The sequence below is a fragment of the Fusarium solani genome (genome assembly GCF_023522795.1).
Source record: "Fusarium solani strain SB1 chromosome Unknown bctg00000005, whole genome shotgun sequence".
Taxonomy (NCBI): Eukaryota; Fungi; Ascomycota; class Sordariomycetes; order Hypocreales; family Nectriaceae; genus Fusarium; species Fusarium solani.
The window spans coordinates 1,112,525-1,131,104 of NW_027072153.1; the positions used below are offsets into that span (position 1 = coordinate 1,112,525).

At 54.6% G+C, this 18,580-nt stretch overlaps 7 protein-coding genes across 7 annotated transcripts; 5 read left to right on the plus strand and 2 right to left on the minus strand.

Moving 5' to 3' along the window:
• Nucleotides 1–222: 222 nt before the first annotated feature.
• MRS44_008775 (uncharacterized protein) lies at nucleotides 223–2,252 on the minus strand (the record flags this gene model as incomplete). Its single annotated transcript, XM_065621057.1, has 3 exons — nucleotides 223–322; nucleotides 382–1,851; nucleotides 2,104–2,252. The coding sequence occupies 3 exons, from the start codon at nucleotides 2,250–2,252 to the stop codon at nucleotides 223–225; spliced, it is 1,719 nt and encodes a 572-aa protein (XP_065477129.1).
• Nucleotides 2,253–2,472: 220 nt separating this feature from the next.
• Nucleotides 2,473–4,334, plus strand: MRS44_008776 (uncharacterized protein; the record flags this gene model as incomplete). Its single annotated transcript, XM_065621058.1, has 3 exons — nucleotides 2,473–2,808; nucleotides 2,861–3,076; nucleotides 3,156–4,334. The coding sequence occupies 3 exons, from the start codon at nucleotides 2,473–2,475 to the stop codon at nucleotides 4,332–4,334; spliced, it is 1,731 nt and encodes a 576-aa protein (XP_065477130.1).
• A 3,205-nt stretch (nucleotides 4,335–7,539) lies between these two features.
• Nucleotides 7,540–10,033, plus strand: MRS44_008777 (uncharacterized protein; the record flags this gene model as incomplete). Its single annotated transcript, XM_046283655.2, has 4 exons — nucleotides 7,540–7,955; nucleotides 7,994–8,550; nucleotides 8,610–9,316; nucleotides 9,371–10,033. The coding sequence occupies 4 exons, from the start codon at nucleotides 7,540–7,542 to the stop codon at nucleotides 10,031–10,033; spliced, it is 2,343 nt and encodes a 780-aa protein (XP_046132231.2).
• A 366-nt stretch (nucleotides 10,034–10,399) lies between these two features.
• On the plus strand, nucleotides 10,400–11,158 carry MRS44_008778 (uncharacterized protein; the record flags this gene model as incomplete). Its single annotated transcript, XM_046281214.2, has 1 exon — nucleotides 10,400–11,158. The coding sequence occupies one exon, from the start codon at nucleotides 10,400–10,402 to the stop codon at nucleotides 11,156–11,158; it is 759 nt and encodes a 252-aa protein (XP_046132232.2).
• Nucleotides 11,159–12,000: 842 nt separating this feature from the next.
• On the plus strand, nucleotides 12,001–13,659 carry MRS44_008779 (uncharacterized protein; the record flags this gene model as incomplete). The annotated part of the gene is made up of 1 exon (XM_046269674.2): nucleotides 12,001–13,659. The coding sequence occupies one exon, from the start codon at nucleotides 12,001–12,003 to the stop codon at nucleotides 13,657–13,659; it is 1,659 nt and encodes a 552-aa protein (XP_046132233.1).
• A 664-nt stretch (nucleotides 13,660–14,323) lies between these two features.
• MRS44_008780 (uncharacterized protein) lies at nucleotides 14,324–14,947 on the plus strand (the record flags this gene model as incomplete). Its single annotated transcript, XM_046269676.2, has 1 exon — nucleotides 14,324–14,947. One exon carries the CDS (start codon nucleotides 14,324–14,326, stop codon nucleotides 14,945–14,947), a length of 624 nt encoding a protein of 207 aa, XP_046132234.2.
• Nucleotides 14,948–15,964: 1,017 nt separating this feature from the next.
• Nucleotides 15,965–17,996, minus strand: MRS44_008781 (uncharacterized protein; the record flags this gene model as incomplete). Its single annotated transcript, XM_046281215.2, has 6 exons — nucleotides 15,965–17,169; nucleotides 17,220–17,501; nucleotides 17,551–17,619; nucleotides 17,679–17,684; nucleotides 17,740–17,787; nucleotides 17,882–17,996. The coding sequence occupies 6 exons, from the start codon at nucleotides 17,994–17,996 to the stop codon at nucleotides 15,965–15,967; spliced, it is 1,725 nt and encodes a 574-aa protein (XP_046132235.2).
• Nucleotides 17,997–18,580: the final 584 nt, after the last annotated feature.

Sequence of the window (18,580 nt, forward strand, 5' to 3'; positions counted from 1 at the left end):
TGGCCAGGACAAACACTTGGGGTTTATGCAGGCCGACTTGGTAGGTAGGCTGCATGGCATGGCAACGGCGTCTCGGAGTTGGTGATGCTCGTGCAAAAGCTTGAGAATTTCTCGAGTTGGCTATATGTGTGGCAGAGATATGGTACATCCTCGTAGAGGTATGGGAGCCTATGACAAGGGCAATGAAGAATAAAAGGAATCAAAAAGTCGTTTAATCCAGCATCATGATCCTGCTCCAGGGTTTGCGTACTCGGTATTAGAGGGTTCTCGGGCATGTTCTTCTGAGCCTTTAGACACAGAGGCTGTTGAGTCGGTGGAGGATCTGACCGAGTTAGTAGGAAGCTCTTAGGCGTCTTAGATACTCTCACCTTTTCAATATACCTCACACCTACACGAATCCCGTCTTTGTCTTGAAACTCTTGCTGATCTCCAAACTTGTTGCCTGGATCTAAGCAGGTGAGACAGGTTTCGACAATCTCCGAGTATCGTGTCCCCATGCATTCTCGGAGGTCAGTTTGAGCCAACTTGACAAAACGGTCTTTTACCGAAGTCAAGAGGAAAGCCGCTGCTTCGTCATGCGAGGTATCAGTGGATATACCGACCATGGGAGACAGAGTCTGGTTTTGTCCCTCGGCTTCGTAGTTGACAAAGCTTTGCCACAAGCCAATCTCTAGCAGGCAAACACCGAGGCTGTATATGTCGTGCTGCATGAGGAACCCCTCCTTGAGGACTATGCCCTGCCGTGAAGGATGACGGTATAAGTTTCTTTCTAAGGCATCATCGCCGCGACGTCGTGTTCTTCCATCCTCTTGTCGAAAATCCTCAAAACCGAGGAGGAAAACCGACGCACCATCCTTTCCCCCGGTGTCGAAGTCGAGAACAGTCTCGGGACGGATGTTCTTGTGGACAAAGCCAAAGACGTGTATGTAACTAACGGACTTGGCCAACTCTTGAGCGATCGAGAACCTTCGAGACAATGTGCTGGGTTTGCCGCCTTGTAGTAAGCGCTGTCGAAGACTCTGAGCGCTCGTCAGGCCAGGCGGCATACGGGATACTATCGTGAACCTCCCGAGGCTAGGACCTAGCTTTTCGGCAACGAAGCCTTTGCAGCCAAGTAGGCCAAATATCTGTGGTTCTTTATGCTGGAGCCGGCGAGCCAGGCTTCGAATGTTCTTCTCCATATCTTGGTAAGAGGCCGAGTCGAGAGTACCGAGCTCGTCCAGGACGTAAGTGGTGGTCCTCCCAGGTCTTTCGCTCTTGGCAATCTTCAAGTCTGAGAAGGGAATGTCGGAAATATCCATCTTGTAGAGTTCCTTGGCAGGCAGTGATAATCCAGTTGATGCCTGACTGGAGCTCTCCAGTGAGGCTTCTCTTAGATCCTTTTGGATGACAGCGACCGAAGGAATAGTCCCTGTGACCTTTGACGCTGTTGTAAGAGCCTTGCCCATCTCACGGCCATGCATCCTCATAAGCAGAAACCACGACGGATCTGACATTTGCTGCCAGGAGTTGAGAGCATCAATGGCTTCGTCGAGTTTCTCCTTCTTCATCGCATACTTGAACGGTCGAGGAACAAAGACGACTCTCTTCCCATTGCCATCGTTGACAGTCTGAGGCTGAACCATTCCCCGCAGAGTGTGAGTTGCGCTGTCGAGCTTGATAGACAACATTCGTAAAGTCCTCTCTTGTAGGCTTTGGTGGGTCTCGTCCATCAGGTGGCTGATGGACTTGAGAAAGTCGAGCTGGGTGAAGCACCTGTGCCAGCCAATCTCTATCTTGAGGGCTCTCTCTTCGAGCTCGGGCTCGGCTCCCTTGAAGGCCGTGCATGTCTTTCGCAACTCTCTTCCATACCTAAGTCACTGTTAAAAATGTCTACCCAGAGTAAGTTGAGGGGGTTGGAGAGTTACTTGATGCACAAGTCTACCGCACCGACAACTGCAAATGCTAACCCAGCTGCCTCCATATGAAGTGGTTTTCGCAAAAGACAAAGTATCGGTTTGATCGAGGGTGCTGACTTGGCTCGGAGCCTTTTCAACCCATGTCTTTTGCCAAGGCCATCCCAAACCAGGCTGCGCCAACATACCGATTCAGCTGGAGCCTGACCTTCCCATTGGACCAAGATTCCAGCTAACCCCCTCCGAGGAGCTGTGTATTGTTGTCTTGCACTGCGAAGAAAACAAGCCACCAATCCAGTGTACCTTGGTGGCAGTGCATGGCTGAACACCAGGCTGAGCGTTCGGGACCGTCGACATGGATGTTTCCCCTCAATCTGGAGACTTCTGAGATGCCGCCTTCAACATTTTTCCTCCTTGTCCACTCCTCAGCTCGACTGAACTCTCAAGGTCGCCTTACTGTAGCTCTTTCTTGTCTGATCCTGAGCCTGGTCGAACCCTAGCAATCACCTTACCACAGTGTATGCCTTGCTGCCGCCGCCCTGAGTGGCCACGCAGATGGGCTGCATAATAATGCAGCATGGCTACTCTTCAAGGCCTTCCTCTTCAAGATCTCCCAGAACTAGTCCGAGACTCGCACCTCGAGGCGACATTCCACCCAAACGCCGATATCCCCAATGAAACGACACACCTAAAGTATCGGGGAAGACGGAGGCCCCAGCAAGAGAGGTGGGCTCGCCAGAAGATTCTCGGCCGCGGAGGATTTGGCATCGTCTGGCTGGAAAAGAGAGAGCCCGAGGGCCCAACGGCCTACAACTTCCGAGCGGTAAAGCAGCTGGAAGTTGCCAAAATCAGGTCAAAACAACGCGATTGTGTGAGGGAGCTCGAGGCCTTGGCCAAGTTCTCACAGGCAAAGGTTGGCTGCGCTTTGCTTTCGCCACTGTGACAAGCGTAACTAACGTTTTTAGTACTCCGAGTTCTTCGTCAAGTCGTATGGATGGTTCCAGGGCCCTTCCGCGCTGTTCCTAGCCATGGAATACTGCGAACTAGGAGACTTGAAGGATCATGTCGAGGAGCATGGTCAGCTCGGCGAAGATCAGACACAGGACATCGGATGGCAGATTCTTCAAGGGCTACGGTTCATGCATCACAATAACTTTGCGCACCGCGATCTAAAGCCCGCGGTAAGACCTCCCCTTCAATTCCTCTGCCTTTGCGCTGACGGAGATTCCTTTCACTAAGAACATCTTGATAAAAAACAAGCCCCCACATGGCGACTGGCACGTCAAGATTTGTGATCTTGGGCTCAGCAAGCGGATCGGGACCGACGCCACTACTTCGACTGTCAAAGGAACTCCTGGCTTCATGCCCCCCGAGTCGATTCCTGGTATCGGACGGGACCCTGAACATATTGAACCCTTCCCAGCCGACATGTGGTGTTTGGGCGAAACCATCTTCTACCTACTCACGCGCGAACGGACCTTTGGCGGTGACCTCATTCGACTACGACAGTACTGGAAGGGAGGACCATTCCCCAAGGAGCCTCTGTTGCGTGTATTCGCCAGTAATTCTACAATAAGCTTTATTCAAGGACTGATGGCTCGCCTTCCAGCCCAGAGGCTTACTGCGGAGATGGCCGACCAGCATGAGTTGATGAAGGCGGAGCCTATCCAGGAGGTAGAACAGGGGCCGAGAGAATATTCCAATGAAAGAGAAAGTGTACTAAAGATGATGGTTGAGGATACATCATCTGGTCGGTGGACTACCGAGGCCTCTGACCAGCAAAACTTGTGGTTTCCTTCAGGCTCGTGGGATACGACAACAGTGGAAGCCCAACTGGACACGATGTCGATGCGCAACAGTCCTGGAAAGACCGAACTCGTGAGCGAAGATAGTAGACGATCATCTTCGATACAAACATCAGACAGGCGCAGCACTGACGCTTTGTATGACGCCCACGAGCTGCCGGTGACTGATTATCCAGGTGATGATTGGGGTGATGAGGACTGGGGAGACGATAGCGACGAGTCACGAGAACATCGCCCAGAAGAAGAAGAAGAAGAAATGGATGACGATCAGTACTTCCCTGCACCTGCACTACAGGCACCTCGTCCGGTGCGGATAGGTATTGACTATTTTCAAACGGAGCTAGGGCCCCTTCAGAGGGACCTGGTGGCCTTGAAAGCATTATCCTATACCGGCATGAGAAAGTTGAGACAACGGCGGGCTGAGTTTGAGGTGGACCGGCTGGAGAATCCTCAAGCTGCCTTTTTAAACGATAGTCCTGAAGCAGCGAGCGACGAGCCGCAGGGCATTCTGGGAAGCGGTAGCGATACTGAACCTCAGAAACAAGATATAAAATCTAGGATCGCGAGTCGGATCAAGAACCTGCTTCAGGTCTATCGTTTAAAAAGGCAGCTTGCGGATCTTAATGTGGGATGATGAACCTTGAACGACATAGGGAGAAACCGGCGATTTGGTTGGACGAGTTCCTTGTACTCTTTTCTCAGTCACTTCAAGTTTTATGCTGTGAGGTTGGCGTCATTGGTGGGAGGAAAGCATCGACACTTTGCTCGAGATATCCTATCGGGGGGCCACGTGAAGAGCAACACAAGTGCCGACAGCCCATAACACTCCACAGCCGGGAACCTGGATTTAGAGCTGAACCCGATGGCTGGGCCAAGCCGGCGGTGTCGGAATTACCGGGGTAGGCTTCCGGAGCCGTTTTTTAGTTGGCCTCGGAACGGGAATGTGCAGAGTTGACACACAATCGAGTCGTGGAGTTGACAGCTCAAACAACCAGAAGTCTTCATGTGCGCCCACCAAGAGGACGGACTGGCTCAGATAGGTCCTACTTCAAGGGATATCATGGCGGACCGGGTATGACCTGTGTGATGCGGTGAGCAAGAGTCTGTGGCAACTTTTCCTCTGAATGGGCTGAATGTCTCTCGCTTGTGCATCCTTGCATGGGTGAGCCCTCTCTCTCGCCTGATGGTTGCTCGCTCGCCCGGGAAGCTGTCAGACCAAAGACACCGGCATCGATCCCATCTCATCTGCGGAGGCTCTGTTCTCAGTCGACACACCATGCTGGATCTAGCCGCAGCCCCGCTAGCTCATCTTGCTAAGCCAAGCTAACTGTAACCCCCCGCCACGGGCGTCCGCGCCGCGATGCCCAAGTGCAGCACCAGCTGGTGATATGATCCACCCGGGGCGGCGGGAGTCGCAGCTTGTTTTTTCCCGACTCCCAGGTGTTGGGTGAGGTGTTCGTCATCCAACGAGTGCCGAGACCATCTAGCGCAGGCTTGGCTTTCTCTTTCTCGGACATTAGAGTAACACTCGGGCCATGAGTGCCGGAGCCAAGATTGGAGAGAGCGGAGGACGGGTCGGCGGGTGACGGATTTGCACCCAAAGTTGGTTGGGATAGAATATGATTTCCAACCGTGGCTGCCCAAAAACAAGGTGGCATTAGTGAGGGGGATAGCGGTCCTCACTAAGGGCCGCTTATTAAGTGGATATTCCGGCAAGCAGCCCTACTCGTTGGTTGCCGGCTGTTAGAGCCAAAGAGTTTCCATGTGATCTAATGGATCCCCAGGGATGATGGTGTTGATAGGGTTCGTCGTATTTGCCTGCAGCGGAGAGAGTGTGAGTGGGCTAATGTTTCTTTTGCCAACTACCGTCAGTGTGCTGTGCTGTGCGTGCGTGTGCCTGGTGGTGTGCCCTTCATTTCCTCGTTACTCAACTCGAGGGAGGGCTGGACCGGCGGCCTCTTGTTCCCTCTGTTCCCTCTGTGACTCTTACTCTCGCTTCTGTCGTTATCTCAAGGAGATTCTGATAGATACCCTGCTTGTAGTTCGTAGAATTCAGCCAATGACTCCCCGCAGCGAGCCCATGCCTCTCGCGTGCCAAATCGTCCCGTGTCTTGGCCTGCATCGCATCGCCGTTGTCCCCCGTTGCCACACAACCTACCTACGGATACTCATTACCCAGTGAGCTACTATCCCTGAGGGTTGAGCAACAAGGGATGGGATAAGCACGTCGTATGGATGATAAACGGTTTGCTCTGACGGGCCGGGACTACGTCAAGTGTTTGCACTTTTCACAGCCACCACATCTGCATCTCCAACCTTGATCGCACCTCGACCCTGCTTCTGCATGTCTTTTAGTACCTAGGTCGTGTTCAACTCGGTGAAATTCCGCCGCTGCTACCGCCTCAACCTAGGTTTCAAAAAGTGCACGAACCGCACAACTCTGCAACGCTTGAAAATGAAATCCAGTACCTGCTCGCTGTCTCTAGCCTCACCCTCCTTTTCCCTGCAAACGCCCTGCTGCTACGTGGATCAAGGCCCGATCCGTTCGGCGCCAGCGCCTTTGGGGTGGGTAGAAGGGGGGATAGGTATCTCCGCCTCCTCCTTCACCCTCCCTCACGCGCCGCCTCTCTTATTGCGACAGCAGATCCCCATGCCATGATTCAATTTGCCTGCCTAAGGAACAAAAAAAAAGGACCATGGACGGATTAGACTAAAAAAGAACTCCGCAAACGAAATCTAAACCTTCCCTCCCCTTTTCCCTCTCCATCCCGTCCCGTCTCCTTGACCTGTTGTGGTAAAAGGCGACGTCCGAAAACGTGGTTTCTCCATTCCTTGCCTGACTATAACCTTACCTCTAACAAAATCTGGGCTGACCTAGGCCTTGGCCGTGGCTTCACCTCTCGTCACCTTGACCACCGACCTACCAAAACAATTACACAAGCACACCTACACGCCGCACACCGTCTCTTGCTCATCTCACACTCGCACAAGGATCTTTAACCACTTTCCGTTATATCCATTGCAAGCAACCCAACCCTGTTGTGTTGTGGTTTTTCTGTTCTCTCTCCTGCCGCCACCATCACCTGCTTGCACTTGCAGCTCCCTACCCTCGGAAAGCTCCAGGATCGACCTCACCACCGCCCGCCCGTCGACCTTGAATTACTCGCGTCTGACCAGCACTTTTCGTCTACTCACCGCTGTCGGTTTATATCGATTGATAAAGCGACGCACTGTCCTCTTTCTGAATTTCGCATCTTTTCGCTCCTGCTTTTCTCGTCAAATCGAATCTGCGCCCGCTGCTTGCTCTCTTCTGCTTGTGCCCACATCGCAACCCGCGTCAGGAAGCTTCCTACTATCCATCACTTGCAAACAGCTTCTTTCAGCGTCATAGCTAAACTCGGCTTCGCCCCCTTCGCCTATCGCGCTAGGAAACCCGTCTCCATCATCTGCGCCTTCTTGTGCGCCTCGTGATTCGGTCTTCCCCAGGCCAAGCCAAGCTTGCCTATCAGCCTCTCGGTCTTGGCAGCAGTCGCATCCATCTTGGCAGCTCGGGAAGGAGGTTCCCAGGGTTCCTTGGGTCTTTGTCGAAGCCGATCTCTCAAGTCGCGAGCTTTCCTTCCTTTTCCATCCATCAAGGGAGGCCTCTGTCGATTGTTTCGCCTGCAACCTGTTTGTCCTGACCATCTTCCGTTATCTGCCTAGTTTGGCATCACACAGCTGCATCCTTACAACACTCTTGCTTGAACCAAACATTGGTGGAAACACCAAGCCAAAGCCAAGTACGGCTCTTCCCCTTCCACAACGCTCGCTTCATCCCAAGATTCGACACGGTGGACGACATGGCGACGGCCTCCATCGTCCAACCTGTGCCCGTCAATCGCTCCGATTCCGACATATCTCCCAAGACGACTGTACCTCCGAGCAATTCGGAAACAAGAGGCCCCAAGTCTGACTATTTCTCTTGCGACTCCAACACTGTCGATGGATCCAATACTAGTGTGAGGGCCAGCGACGGCGACGACGGGTCGTCAGGTCACAAGTCGAGCGTCTCTTTTGCTGCCGACCCCCCGTCAGTTCGCAGCGCAAGCCTCGAGAGCAACGATAATGCAGGAAAAGCAACCGGATCATTGATTAGCAGGCACTCATCCATCAGCTCTGTCACGTTCCGTTCTCCAAAAGATCCTGCACTGCCACAAGGAAAGCCTCAAAAGATGGGCAACGCGCGTATCCGTGTCAGTTCTCCTGCTCCAGCTAGGTAAGTTGCATCGTATAATTTCCTTGTTGCCTCCCTAGTCTCGTCAATTTCCTTGGCCATATGAGAGTCCTGCCTGTGGGTTTGTTACCTGGTCGAAACGATTCCCTGTCGCCGAGTCAAACTCGAAAACCTCCTCGATCGAGCCTCACGTTATCCAAAGCCCGTGTTTTCGCATGCGAACCATGGTCCGAATACGGCTCCATGTGGCGTGTCCACCAAAGCTCGTTGCTCTCAGACATGATCTTTAATGCCATCTTCGATCGATCACTTTCGAGACCTTGTTCGAAAAAGCATTTCATGTCTGATCTTGATCGTGGTCTCACTCCGCCACGTTGCGAGCCGAAGTTGTTCAAGATCTCGGGTGAAGCGACATTCCTGGGAACCGAAGGGCATGCCGGTAATGCTGGCGAGATGATGCTATGCAACGAGACACTTGGGACAGCTGGCTCAGCATTGGACACCCCACATCAGCATTCGGCAACCATCCCCAATGCGACTGTAGCCGAGATCGCTACAGTGACGACGATTGGCTTCAAGGATGCGATTACTGGTTGTCCGAGGTTCAACTTCCAACATGGTAGAGATGCCGACCTCTGTGGGACCTCGCAATTGTTGGCCTGGTCCAGTTCGCTGGCAACAACCTTGTCCCCACAGCATCACTATTTCATTACCCCGCTGCTTGCGACAAGCCTTGTCGTGGGGATGACCAAAAGACTCTTCTCTTCTTGGAAGCTAGTCACTTGGTCTGGGCTGTCAGGCCATCCATCCTTCGTCACAGCCACCCTGAACGCAGCAAGCCCGCAAATTCCCGCAGGCTTTTTGGGCTTTCATCGGCGTCATACCTGAACTCTCTGCATTCCTTCTCCAATTCTGTTGTTGCTTGCCCATATCTCTCACATCTATTTACCATCGTCCTTCCCACGTTCTGTGGCATCTTCACATCATCCATCACAATGGCGACGCTAACCGAGACCCCGCCCGACAGGTTCCGGAACCACATCTCCTTCGACAACGTCCCAACCGGCGAGCCGACCAAGAACAATGCCATTTCGCTGACACTCAATGTTCGGCATCGTGGATATCAAGCGCGACGAAGGTCACGTACCTTTATGGTTGGCGTCGACGAGCACCCCTACTCCGACTATGCGTTGCAGTGGCTGCTTGACGAGCTGGTCGACGACGGGGACGATGTCGTGTGTGTGAGAGTAATTGAGAAGGACACTCGCAGTATCGACAAGTCCTACCAGGAGGAGGCCGAGTCGATTCTGAAAGGTGTTGTGAAGCGGAATGGCTCTAACAGGGCTATCAACATCATTCTTGAATACGCCGTCGGCAAACTGCATACAACTTTCCAAACATTGGTATGCCAGTCCCGCCTAGAATGATCCTACTGAAAGCTAACATCCACGTTTTAGATCCAGATGTATCAACCTGCTATGCTCATTGTCGGAACCAGAGGCCGCACACTGGGTGGCTTTCAGGGTCTGATCAACACACACAACTCTTTCTCCAAGTATTGTCTGCAATACTCGCCCGTGCCCGTTGTCGTCGTTCGACCAACGGATAAACGCCTCAAGAAGAAGACGAAACGTGCCAACGATTCAACTCGCCAGACATATGTGGGCATGCTGGCCGCAACCGCTGGTAAGCATGAGGCGGACAGCGAAGCGAGCAGTACCTATGAGCTGGAGGTCTCCAACACACCCGACGAGGAGGCCCATCAGGTTGCGCGAGCTCTGGGCCTTCCTGCATCGTTCGACCCAACGATCAAACCCATCAACCCCAGCCAACTCTTGAATACCCGAACTCCCGGCCCGGCGAGCATCAATACTCTCGATGAAGCCCCAGAAGATCAACGAGTTGTCAAGGATCCTGCCACCGCAGGCGCCGAGAGCGATGATGATGACGACGACGATGGGGAATTCGAGGTCATGTCAGGACAACAGATCTTGGACAAGCAGAAGCTCGAGCAGCTCCATAAGATGGAGGTGGGCGAGGCTGCCGCTCTAAAGATGAAGATGGAGGACGATGATGACGATGATGATGATACCCCTACGCGCCAGAAGAGCACATCATAGAAGATGGAAGAGAGCCGATCGACATGCAACAAAGAGAATTGGAAGGGCACGTGTGCAAGAGACCTCGGGGAACTAGGATATGACTTGCTCAAGAGGAAGTATGTGTCTGGATCTGTCAATGAACCCCCTCCTCGGAGATCCAGCTCTCCTCTCGCTCGGCCTAGGAAAAAACAGCTTGCCCCTTCTGCTCCCTGCGGTGGCAACGAGGACGGCGTGATGGACTCTGAAGTGTCAGACCTGGAGGCTGTGCATCTCGGGCGGTGTCCTCACCGGATAAATCAAACCCAAAGAGAGGGCGAATGCGGACTACATCATGTCTATCCTCATCTATGTGGGATACGTACTCTTGATGGCGCGTCTTCTGATATGGCTGGTTCCGAATCACGCAAAGTCAAGGCCGAAGGGAAGCTGGAGTCATCTGCGGAATCTGAAGAGGCGGACCAAGGTCTGAAGCGCATGGCCCATGCCGGCCAAGGAGAGGGGTACAATTCGGATGCTGGCGACGGAGGCGAGGCCCGCGATTCTTGGAACATCGAGGACATGAGCCAAGCTCGTGTCAGCGAAGATGATGGTTCTTCCGCAGAGCGAGAACCCGTGAAGGGTGACGCTGGGGCGGACACGTCCAGTTCCTCGTCAAACAACGAGGATAAAGCGCCGCCAGAAGACGAGAGTCAGGGAAAAGGATCGTCAAGCGATGAGGAGCATGGGCATGAACCATCCAACACCGAGGATCAAGGGCAAGAATCGTCAAACGAGCAGAACATGGACGCGGAACAGGGCTCTCTACCTGTTAACAACATGACTAGAGGAGTCCCAACAACTGAGGAGATTCAGCCAATTCAAGAGATCCAGCCTATGCAAGAAATCCAACCTGTTCAGGAGATCCAACCGGTTAAAGAGATTCACGCGATGCCAACGGTCGACCAGCCCGAAGAGGCTCTGGCGAATGATGAAACTCCAGCGGTTGAGGGGTCATTTTCATGGAAGCTGTGGAGATGCTGGGAAGGCACACTGGACTGCTGCGGGACATGTCTAGTGGACCCCGAGTGTGTAAGAGACGTGTTTAACGTCGAGACTCCTGAGCTACTTTGCGTGTCAAGGTTACTGGATCGGATTTATCAATAGGTTCCGTCGTCAATAGCAAGTAGAAGCAGTGACATGAAACTGCGTAGCGATTTTGAGTTCCTGCAATGATACTCTTCGAAACATTGAATGGCGTGAGCAGTGTGTCCAACTGGCTGCAAGTGGAATTGACTTTAATAAAGAGTTGAGACGTGTGGTGCCATGAATTGAAGGGAGGAATTCGAGGAGATGTGGTTGGCGGCGATGGCGGCCAATGACAACAGCTGCAACTACTGAAACCTCACGAGGCCAGGGGGTGAAGCCCCTTGTCTTGAGGCGCACGTCAGCGGGCAGCAGCGCAGGAGGCATGATTCAGCGGGGCAAATGAGATGAAACAAAATCAGCAACTTGTGAAGGGAGAGAGACCCCCCTGCCTGTCCCTGTCCCGGTCCCGAGCCATGTGCGAGCATGTCATTCCGGCCTGGGCAGGACGTGACAGGACCAGGACAGGGGCAGCCTGAGGCAGCGTCTGCCACTCGAGGTCTGGGCCATGTTCGAATGAGGAAGAGAGGGAGACGACACCCACACGTCAGCAACTCACTATCATTCATTCCGTTTAGTCTAGCCAATTCCATTTCCCCTCTATCAACGACATTTTCGACACACCAAGGACGAGGACCGACTTGTATCTATCTGCATTGCGCTTCAAGTAACCGTTCGGAACGGCACTGCATCGACGTTGAAGGTGAGGTGCAGTGACGTCGACATTCCATCAGACTCTTGTCTTTTTACGACAGCGAGCGTCGAGAGGGGTTCGCCCGACCTCTCAAGTCCCGCGGCCTCGGTCGATAGGCCACGCACGACAAAGACGACGACACGAATACAACAACCGTCGCTTCTCCATCATGTGGCCTTTTACTCGCTGCGGCGAGGACGCCTGCGAAGCGCCTCCCCGACCGATAACCCTCGCCTCCTCCATCGCCGCCCTCCCTTTCTTCTTCGTATTCGTCTCCGTCACGATTCTCGTCGTCCGACACATTTTCCCTCGGCTTAGCGCCAGCTCCGAATCCCGCGACGGCGAAGATCACGTACTGCCCTCGCACGCACCGGCTGCGCTGCGCCAGGTACACGCTGAACATGGGGCAAAGAGTTGGAGGCGGCGCAGCGCGGCCTGGACGTTTGGCGTCACGGTCGGGTTGGCCGCTACGCTGGGCGCACTGATAATGGATGAGATTATCGAATTGATCAACTCGGATTCGAGGAATCTGGCGTTGAGGATTACGGTGCCAAGCCTGTTGTTCATGCTGGTCGTTCTGGTGCCCTGGTTGGAGGCTCGGTCCATCGTCTCGAGTGCTGGATGGAGTTTCCAGAGGACTGCCAAGGGCAGGTTCCCTCGTTTCGCTTGGCTTTTGCAGCTGGCGCTCTTTATGGGATGGCTGTTTGCTTTCTGGTCTGTTGGTCAGGCTGTTCCCGAGGGCGCTATGCGCAAGACTTCGAGTTATGGAGACATGAGCTTGAGCGAGATATTGACCCGTGGGTGTCTGGAGCGTATTGGAGTTGTCGGCATCTCGCTCATGGCTCTTCTGTCCGGTTTCGCTGCCGTTTCTTCACCATGGCACACCTTTGTGGACGTTACAACTCGTCGAAAGCGACCTGTCACCGAAGTTGACGTTGCGAGGAAGCAAGCCGGACTGGATGCCGCCAACGAGATGCTCCTCACGAAGCAACACCGACTACAGTACCTGCAGCGCAAGGCAGCTAACGCTCCAGCTGCGCCAGTGGGCAAGGGTAGCGGCCTTGTTGGAAAGGTGATGGGTTCCCTGCGAGGCCCGACCAGCGAAGAGGCAGAGATGCGCACGCTGCGCCTGGAAATTGCTGGTTTGGAGACCATGGAGGCCAACCTTGCTTCAGGTCTCTCCCTGATCAAGAGCCATCATGCGGCGACTGTCCGCGCCTCTACGCCTGTGGGACGAGCCCTCCTGATCCCTTCACAACTGTTCAGCCTGTACTGTCTGTACCGCATTGGTGCAACTACACTGACTACGATCCGTCGAGTATATTCTCCTACGTCGAGCTTCGCCAACACCGACCCCATCAACCGCTTCCTCAGTATTCTCGCCCGTCACTGGGACCCTAAGTTGGACCAGCTTGCTTGGGCGCGTCTCATCAGCTTCGCCCTGAGTGGCGTGATCCTCCTCGCCAGCGCCAACAGTGTGGTTCAGACCTTCCACCTCTTTGCCAAGTGGATGCCTGGCCTGCTCCGTCAAGCACAGGCGAACCTCGCACTTGTTGTGGGCCAGATCGCTGCGACATACGTCATCTCATCTGCCCTATTGCTACGCAGCCAGCTACCTTCTGCGTTGGGTTCGGCGGTTGGAAGCGTGCTTAAGGGTGCACTGAGCCCTGCATTCGTGGATGGCTGGTTTGAAGGATGGTTCCTTATGGGCAGCCTGGTCACAGCTGTCGGTATCTGGGTTGGGAGGAAGCTTGGAGGTGACGAGGAGTGGGATGAGTATGGAATGGAAGAGATGGGCTCCAAGGAGATGGGCGCCAAAATGTCGTAGTCCCTTTCCCTTCGGTTGAAGCACTATGATTTTATACTTGAGACTTGTAATAAGCGGCTGATCGTGGACGATTGATTCACTTGGGGGACTTTTTGGCGTTATTGGGAATGTGGAAGAATCTACGACAAGAGGACAGGCGTTTACACATAGACCCAGCCTGGGAATGGATACCTACTTGGAGAAGGGAAGGATACGGATAGGCTCAGCGGTTCCTTGGAAAGAAAGAGATGTACGAGGCAGTATATCTCGTTGGTTTGACAATTTACAATGATTGATCATGCTGGAGTTTGTGGCTAAGACGTGTGAGTTTGGGAAGGGAGAGGATGGATGTTGGTTATATTGCCGCATTCCTTATTTTTGAAGCACGCAGAGACACACAGACTCAGTGTCTACATATTTCCTTGTTTTATTGGACGGTCTCTTCATTCGAGGTTGAAGGTATTCGGATCGTGGTTGCGTGCTTGCCCAGGCTGGGGAAAACCTGCATGCAACCGGTCTGCATGCTGTACCTGGTACAATCAAGGCTTTAGGTATGAATCATACCTAGTGGGTATTTCTTCCAACCAATCTCAGCCTCAAAACCACATCAATAAGCAACAACATCACAGCTTCAGACTCAGCAAGAGACTTTTAAATACACAATTATCAAGCATCACCTTACAAAATGAACACGGCACCGCCAACTACCTACAAGGCATCCCCCTCCCTCCACGCCTTCGCCTCGTCCACCCCCGCCGCATTCCTCGCCGCCAACCCATCCATCCACCACCTCATGACGGGCGCCCTAGTCACCAACGCCCAGGGTCAGGTCCTCCTCCTCCGCCGCGCGCCTCATGACTCGTGGCCCCTGCAGTGGGAGATCCCCGGCGGGTGCGTGGACGACGAGGACGTCAACATCCTGGCTGCCGCCGTGAGGGAGCTGTGGGAGGAGACGGGGCTGAGGGCTAAACTTGTGAAAGCTCCCGTGAGACTTGTGCCTGCTGATCAGGCTGGGGAGCTGCCCGTTGATGTGCTCGAGACTAAACTGGAGATGATTGGGGACTTTATGATATTCCGCGTTAAAGAGGTGGTGTGGGGGAAATTGGCGGTCTGGATCGACGTTGAGAGCTACGACGCCGTCAAGATTTGCGACGACGAGCACGTCGAGTTTGCATGGGTCACGGAGCAAGAAGCCAGGGAGAGAAGGTTCATTGACGGGAGGGAACTGGACTTTACGAGTGAGGGCGTGAGGAGGAATGTCTTGGAGGGTTTCAGGCTGTGGAGGGAGGAGAGGGGCACCACCAAGTGAGCAGCCACGATCTTGAGCATGGCAGTGAATAGGGCATCGGGCTGAGAAGGAGGGATATCGTGTGCTCATTACTGTTCGTCTATCGGGTCATCATCACTTGTTGAGGCGACAACACCGGCCAGCCCCCATTTCACCATCACCCCCTTAAAGCACAACGAAGAAACAACACCAACCAACAACCCCTGACCAAAAAAGACGTGTTGACCGAGAAAGGCATTAGAGTAGAGAGAGAGAGGGGGCGTTAAGAAAGACAAAGAGTACATTTCATTGATCCCGTAAACCACTCCACTCAGTATCAGCACACAGATCCGAGCATGGGGTAGTCTCATCGTGTTTGCTAGTGTAAGTCTGCGAAGAGGACTGCGAGCTGCTCATCATCATTATCAGAGCAAGATTCCAGTCCCTCTCCTCTTCTTTTTTTCATCATCATCCCTTTCCTCATCTCATCTCATCCCTTCATCAACAACCAGCAAAGACGTTTTTGGGGAAATCAAGAAACAGAACGACAAGAATGAGAAGGAGAAGAAAAAAAAACAAAGAGATAAGAGAGCTGTGATCATTCAAATGCATGCCACGTTTCCGTCCATCCATCCATTCATCCGTTTCGCCGCCATTCTTTTTGCTTTTGTCTCGAAACGCCAAAAGGTCAAATGCTCAAAAACCCCCTCCCTACCTTGTTGTAAGCGAGTGATCAAGGTCTGGAGGCTGAATGAGTTGAGTCCGACGTGGTGGCGGTCAGACGAGGAACTAGGGCACCGTGGCCGAGAGAAACCAAGGCGGGAGAGGAGTCCATGCCCTGGACACGCTGGGTATCAAGGACAACGAGAGAAAAGCACGCGACGCCGAAGCTTCCGACATCGCTTGCAGGTGGGTATGAGATGGGAGTCGTTCGAGAGAGGAAATTCCAGAGTCCAAGACGTAAGCCGCTTCGTCGAGTCGAGTCGTGCGAGTGGGATATCTTGCGACGGGCATTTCTAGTCGTCAAACCGTAGAGAAACGGGGCGATATGTACACATTCTAGGGTGCCACCGCACGTCCCTGGCGACCCTTCTTGGGCACTGTGGTCCATCCGTCCTCGTCGGTAGTCGGAGTTGCGGCTTCGGCATCGCCAGAAGCCTGCTGACCAGCAGCTCCGTTGGCACGGGGAGGTCGTGGGTCCCGAGCACCACGTCCACCACCACGTCCGCCCCGGGGACCGGGTCCCCCGCGGAATCCTCGCTGGTCACCAGAAGCAGAGCGCCAGCTTGAGGCCTCAGCGGCTCTCGACTTGGGGTGAGGGGCAGCACCTTCACGGGGCTCACGGGTTCGGATAGGGACCTTCTGCTCGCCGTTGGCTGACTCAGTAGCCTCAGCCTCGGCAGCAGGCTCCTCCTTGGGCTCCGCTGCAGCCTTGGCCGCCTCAGCAGCCTCAGCCTCAGCAGCCTCAGCCTCAGCAGCCTCAGCAGCCTCAGCGGCCTCGGCCTCAGCCTTGGCAGCAGCCTCCTTGGCGATGCGTCGTTCCTCCTTGGCCTTCTCATCGGCTTCACGCTTCTCCTGGACAGCTTGTTGACGCTTCTCCTCAATCTCCTTCTCCCTTGCGGCAGTGTCGATGGGGCGAGCAGCGCCGAAGGGGCTGGCCTTGGCATCGGAGCCCAGCGAGGGCGAGGCGGCATCGGGGGCCTCGGAAACAGTTCGCTTCTGCAGGTTCAGGCGAGGGCGTCCACCGTGAGCAGGGCCGGCGTTTGACAGAGCAGGCGAGGGAGGAGCGCTGCCATCAGGAGAGGTAGGCTTAGCGTCAGGGCGCATACGGTCCCGCCACTGCATGTCCTTGTCGGCGGCGGTGGCGACTCTCTCAGGACGCTCAGGACGCTCAGGACGCTCAGGACGCTCAGCGCGAGGAGGACGCGAGCCACCCTCACGGGCTTCGCCCCAGGCGGGCGAGTCACGGCGGTTTCCACGGTAAGACTCACTTCGCTCGCCAAGTCCTTCGGGGGAGGGGCGAGGACGGCTGCCGTCTCGGGAGCCGGAGCCCTCCTGGGCAGGAAGGGGAGCCAAAGGGCCGTGTCGCTCCCAGGTCAGCTCGCGCGCGGGACGGCTCTCAAAGGAGGCAGGGTCACGGGGAGGTCGGCGCTCGCCAAACTCCCGGGGGCCACCTCGAGTGGGAGCATCGGGCAGAGGACCCTTGCGAGTCCAGTCTCCCAGCTCCCGAATAGAATCTCCTCTGCCAGGGTCACCTCCACGGGCTGATGAAAGTTAGAATTGCTCGATAATTATATAGCGCATGTCAACTTACGAGGATCAGCAACCTTGATTCGGACAGTACGTCCCTGGAACGACTCTCCATCGAGAGCAAGAGCCTGCTTCAGGCCCTCAACGGTGGCAAACTCAACATAGCCAAACCCCTTGGGTCGCTGAAGCTCACGGTCCTCGATGAGACGGACGCTGACGACGTCGCAACCGGTGAAGAAATCGTTCACAGCATCGTTGGTAACATCATAAGCCAGGTTTCCCAGGTGAGCGGTATAGGGAGGCTTGTCGGGGATCTGCTGAGGCGCGGCCTCGCGGACAGAGAAGCCTGGACATGTAAGCGCGGGAAATCAGGCTGCGACCAGGCTGATACATACCCCGATCTTGCCAACTGGAGGAAGAGTTGTTGTAACGAGGGCGGTCGCTTGGGGGCAGGGCCTGAGTGCCTAAAGGGTGTGGTCAGTCCATCGTGGGTCGCAACGATGGCATGAAACATGGCACGTACCGGTGACTATGAGGGAGTTAGCGACCAACAACATAGATGGACTCGACGACGGGATGCTTACCATAGGTTTCCTCAACCTCATCAGCCCAAGAGCTTCCACCACCAAAACCTACAAGAAGGTTAGACAAGAGAGGCGAGGGGTAATAGGCACATGTGCTCAGTAGCGGGGTGACGAAAGGGAGAAGACGAGGGGCAGAACTCACTGTCAGCCAGAAAGTCCCCAAGGGACATCTTCTGCTGTTCCTTCTTCTTAGGAGCTACACGAAGGTCATGGTCAGCATGTCCATCATCGCAAGCGGCTGCGAGGTGTTGAGGCATAATGCTCACCCATGATTGCGGTTAAGCGGCCACGCGCAACGATTCCAAGACCGATGCGCGTAGGATTGCAGAGTGCGAAACCGACCGGGGTTTAGCGGGCGGTTCAGCTCTCGCTCAGTGAAGCTGTCGAGATCCGTCGCTGTCTAGGCGGGAACCGGGAGACCGGAAGTTGAAGATTCGAAGATAGTGACGGGACGGTCGCGAGAAGTGGTTGGGCCCCGACGAGTGTTGCCGTGTCTGGGGGTTGACGAGTCGAAATTTGCTCGGCGTAGAAAAAATGATGATGGAGGCGCCCGTGAGGGTTGGCTTAATTTTGCCAGGCCAGCAGTGGGAGAGTGGGAGGCGCTAACCCGATTGGTCGATAGCCCCACCCACTGGGCCCCCTTCCTCTGTCTCGCTTGCAGGACTGCCTCAGCAATGGCAGGAGCGAGTGAGCGCCTGTCGAAGTGCGCCGAAGTGCCCACCAATAATCGATTGGGCCGGGCACCTGCCGATGTCATGTCACGGGTTTTTCATCCACGGTTCCTGCCTTCTGCCATTGGTCTTTTGCCAGCCTCCCTGGGCTCCGTCAGAAATATCCGGCC